The sequence below is a fragment of the Nanorana parkeri genome, unplaced genomic scaffold, assembly GCF_000935625.1.
Source record: "Nanorana parkeri isolate BGI_ZX_2015 unplaced genomic scaffold, ASM93562v1 scaffold713, whole genome shotgun sequence".
Taxonomy (NCBI): domain Eukaryota; kingdom Metazoa; phylum Chordata; class Amphibia; order Anura; family Dicroglossidae; genus Nanorana; species Nanorana parkeri.
Window position 1 is genome coordinate 422,195 of NW_017306981.1, and position 4,548 is coordinate 426,742.

Sequence of the window (4,548 nt, forward strand, 5' to 3'; positions counted from 1 at the left end):
AAAATAACTATCGAAGTACACGGGGTGTGTGTAGTACGCCCTGAGCTGCCACTCCCACCTTGCACTTTCTGGCAATTCCTGACTGTCAAAATGACAGCCGGGAGGTGTTGTGTAAATACAGCGGTGTAATAGCTTCTGCTGTAAAAAAAACAGACCGTTTGACATGGTTTATAAACACTGTTTAGAGGAGAGATACAAAGTAACAGTTTTACCCTGATCAGACCTAATTAATTGCACCTTCTTCCCCTATTATTATTTTCCTGCTGATTTTTTTTTATCTCTATTTTTCTAAATATTAATATTTAAATTTTTATACATGATCTATTTTGTTACATTTTTACTCTTTAGTGTTGCATTAAAAAAGTGCAACATTATAAATAAAAAGAAAAATTGAAAAGAAAGCCTTTATTTCCTTTTGTAAAAAACTTAGCATTTATTATGTTCCTGATACAATGCATTGCAAATAAAAATTATAAATTGTGCTTTTGTTTTTTAGAAAAGGTTTTGTTCCTTTTTCTGACTTATAGAAGAAAACAATAATTTTTGCAAAAAAATATCAACAAAAGAAGGCCTTACCGTTACCTCTACCATGACCACTTGTGGCCTTGGGTGAACTACAGGCTAAAGGTGCCCATACACCTTACAACCATCACACAACTTTAGTTATGTGATGGTTGTAAGTTAATTAAAATCTTGTACGATCTGCCCATCTTGGACAAGCAGATCGTACTTGCGTTGAGGGGAGGGCTTCCGATGATTCCAATACTAAGCAGGCAGTGTGCGCTTGCGCAAACCGGCCCGTTCGGCATTTATCTTCCGAGCACGCCACTAAACCGCCGAAAATCTTACGATTTTCAAGCCTGCTCGGAAGACAAAAGACGTGCGACCGTACAGTAGAAACGGTCGCACGCCTTCCATACACCTGCCGATTTATCGTATGATCGCGGGATAACCCGCAATTATCGTACGATAATCAGCAGGTGTATGGGCACCTTTTTAGTTCACACCTGTGCGATCCGTGACCTCGCTGCAATTGTGCATGAAACCGCACGGATAGCCAAGCGGGCATTCGAGTCGCCCAGCACAGCCGATTGCCCTGGCGAACATGATTGCAGCTAAAAAAAAAAAAAAAGGCGCACGTAGTGTGTGGCAAAATAAAGGTATTGGCGCGCGAATGTAGCTCTATTGAAATCAATAGGGCCGTGCATGCACATGATCGCGCGTCCTGGGATCGTTCAGATCTGAACCTAGCCTCACACTTGGAACCTTTCTTCCTTCATTGCATTCCGTTTGGCCTTATTTTTTTTGCCAGGTTAATGTTCTGCTGCCTGTCATTTTCTGGATGTCATCCATCCACCTTGTTCTTCTTTCCCCTTTGCCTGTCATTTTGTGGATGTCATCCATCCACCTTGTTCTTCTTTCCCCTTTATCTTGTTCTCCCACAATCTTGCATAGCTCCTCTCCAGCCAAGTTTCCTGGCATGTGGCCAACAAATTGGCATTTTCAATTCCATATTCCCTCCAACAGACATGATTTTGCTTCATTGACTCTTTGCAGCACATCTTCATTGGTGGCCATGTCTACCCAGCTGATTTTGAAAGATCCTTCTGTATCGCCACAGTTCAAAACTTGCAGCCTGCAATATAAGATTAGTAAACCATCTATGCTCTCTTAGTAAATCAATCAAGTAACTAAGGAATCCAAGGCGGGTACTCCAAAGGGGGAAACTGCTGCTTGCAGTGTGAATGGATGTGTATAGTTTGTCCATTGTTGGTCAGCACTTGTAGTTCATATATTTCTGTCCTATTGGGGTTCATTAATAAAGGATTCTTGCATGCTTGTTTGCAGTCTTGGTGATGAACACTGAGCTATACATTCACAGTGTAGAATTTCGGCATCTGCCAGGATGAATGAACTTTAGGGCATGTGTTTTGTCATCCCAGCATGGCCAAATCAAAAAAGCTGAGGGTCCCAAGCACGAAGACCAGGAGAAGATATTGGTTCTCACAGTTGTTGCATGCCTAGAGGGAAGGTGAGTATAATTCTGGTTTGGCACAGTTAAATAATTTTGAATGAGCTACCTAGGAAGGTTTCTAAGCCAAAAACAGCACCTGCAGCATTTTGTTGAGGAAGAACTCTGTGCTGAAAGGGTTAAGCGCTCGTGTCTGGAGGGCTCAAATAAAGAAAATATACTCACCTGATCAGTGGTCCTGCTGGGCTGTTAGACTACTGGAGCCCAGGGACGAAGAGGCTGCAGGGACCAGTCTAACAGCCCAGCAGGACCGCAGATCAGGTGAGTATGGGCTCCAATGGTCTAAGGAACACTGACGTCATCACATCTTGTGCAGGTCAGTTGACTTGCTTTAGGGATGAGGACAATGAGCAACAAATTAAAGCAGGTGCAGAGGGAGGGGAGAGAGTGCTGACTGCCATGGGTCCAAGGTTCAGGCGCTTAATTCTGATTTATTTGAGCCCCCTAGACAAAACAAGCACTTAACCCGTGCAGTGTGGTGGTAGCCCCATTTCAATGGTAAGTCTTTTAATTCCCGGAGTTTTTCCTCTAACAGTGTGGGCCTGTTAGCACCTTCGATACGTTTGCGTTGCGGTAACACATGGTAAAACCCTTATCTCTAGGCATAGGTCTGCAAGGGCTCTTATCACTCTTTACTTCCTGCAGCCCCAGATTATGAATGTTACGTTGCTTCAAGGGAGTTCCCTTTAACGGTATACCAGTAACCACCTGCAGTACCCGCGGGCGCCGCAGCATTGGCTGGGGGGCAGTAGAGCGCTCCCTGTCATGTAAGGAATTGTGCTCCCGGTGGACGCCTTGTTTACGCCCAGGTTCATTTTGAAGCAATTAGTAAATGCTGCTGCAAGCATGTATTCTATACTGGAGTACAAAGGACTCAGAAATGAGGCGTGGTGCGGCTACTGCCGCTCCCCACACGGCAAAAGATCTCACGGTAAGTGTATGCATTGCTGTCAGTAAACCTAAGCGCAACAGCATACCCAGCCGGGGTCGCCTTATAACAGGCCACCAGTCTGCCCTCACTTAATATGGCGTTCGCAGACTCCTGCGCCTTCTTGGGAAATCGTCTCCCCCAAGTAAAGATGGCCGCCCGAAGTTCAGCAATGAGCAGGAGGGCGCATGCGTTTACCGGCTCCGCTGACGGCCAGGGCAGGGAGTAAGATGGCGTCTGCCGGCGGGGGTGCCCTGAGTATCCTGGAGTACTTCGGCGGAGAGGAAGGGAACCGGTGCGGGTATTGTAAGAGCGAAGCCGGAAATTTATCCCACGGTGAGAAGCAAAGGCGTGTACGTCCTACAAGTCCCAGCATGCCTTGCGAGCCCTTGAACCTATGGGGCATGCTGGGACTTGCAGTTCAGAAAAGCAGAAATTGTGCAGATTTCTGCAACCAATGGCTTATCTGCTGTCATTTGGGGTGCGGGGGGCAGTTTTTGTGGTTGATCCTTGTAATACTGCCATATAGCTTCATCTATTTATATATTGTTAGATACAAATAAAAGTAAGGACAGATCGGTTCATATACATATCAACAATTGCTCAACTTTAAATGTAATTCTTCTCTACATTTATTTCCATCACCTCCCTACACACCAGCTGGAATGTCAGAGCAATGTCACACTGTTTGGGAATAGAAAGGCAAAGCTGTTTATTAAGTTTAGACTAAAGTGTACACTAAATGAGTATTTCCTGTCTTGTGTCCCTGCCCTGTATTTGTCCTGGTGAACTGGAAGCGAGCAAAATTTACAAATTGGGAGTTGTCACCAGAAAGGAAAATCAAGGGGAAACTTCTTACCTTGACAACCAAGAGGAAATTTTATTTTGGAAAAGTTTGCTGTCACTTCCTGTTATTGTCAACATGACAGGAAGTGAAGGGAAATCTCCTTAATGAGGCACAGGTGGCAAGAAAACCTGGCAGTGGTTTTAACCCTTCCCTACTCCTCTATACATAATGAAATAGAAGTCCTGGTCTTAGATATACTTTACTTTACACGTCAGCCTGATTTTCTCTTCTGGGTTTCTGCATATTGTGTACAGAGTCAGTTCACCTCTATAGTAAATTATACATTGCAGTCAAGGGGTCCCCGTAGATTAGAAGTGATGGTACCGTATAGAGCAGGGGTGGGCAATCTCTGGACTGCCAGATGTAGTGGAACTACAAATCCCACGAGGCATTGCAAGATTCTCACAGCCACAGGCATGACTCCCAGAGCCACAGATGCATGATGGGATTTGTAGTTGCACCACAGCTGTAGGGCCGGAGTTTGCACACCTCTGGTATCGAGGAGTTCATCTTCCTTTAACCCTTTCGCTGCTGCCGCCACATACCTCAGGGCCCTGTAAGCAGACTGCCGGTTGCTATAGCAGAAGAGAATTTTTGAATACATGTTTAAAGCCAACTGTCCTCTTTACACTGGAAATGATTGAGCTGCCTCATCACTTCCACAGGCCACCGAAGGTTATGCCCCCCCCCCCGCTGGGCTACCCCCCACGGACTCCCCCCCCCACATCATGACGGCGATGC

At 45.4% G+C, this 4,548-nt stretch overlaps 1 protein-coding gene across 3 annotated transcripts in view; it reads left to right on the plus strand.

The window, feature by feature from the left end:
• The first annotated feature begins 2,817 nt into the window (after positions 1–2,817).
• ATE1 (arginyltransferase 1) overlaps positions 2,818–4,548 on the plus strand; it is a 77,532-nt gene continuing 75,801 nt past the window's right edge. For 2 of the 3 annotated variants that reach the window (XM_018563956.1, XM_018563955.1), the window contains exon 1: positions 3,164–3,296. In XM_018563956.1, the coding sequence (XP_018419458.1) occupies positions 3,191–3,296 (106 nt within the window). In that variant the 5' untranslated portion in view covers positions 3,164–3,190. Of the gene's footprint in view, positions 2,964–3,163; positions 3,297–4,548 lie in introns of those variants that run through there. The other variant, XM_018563957.1, reaches the window with a different exon arrangement.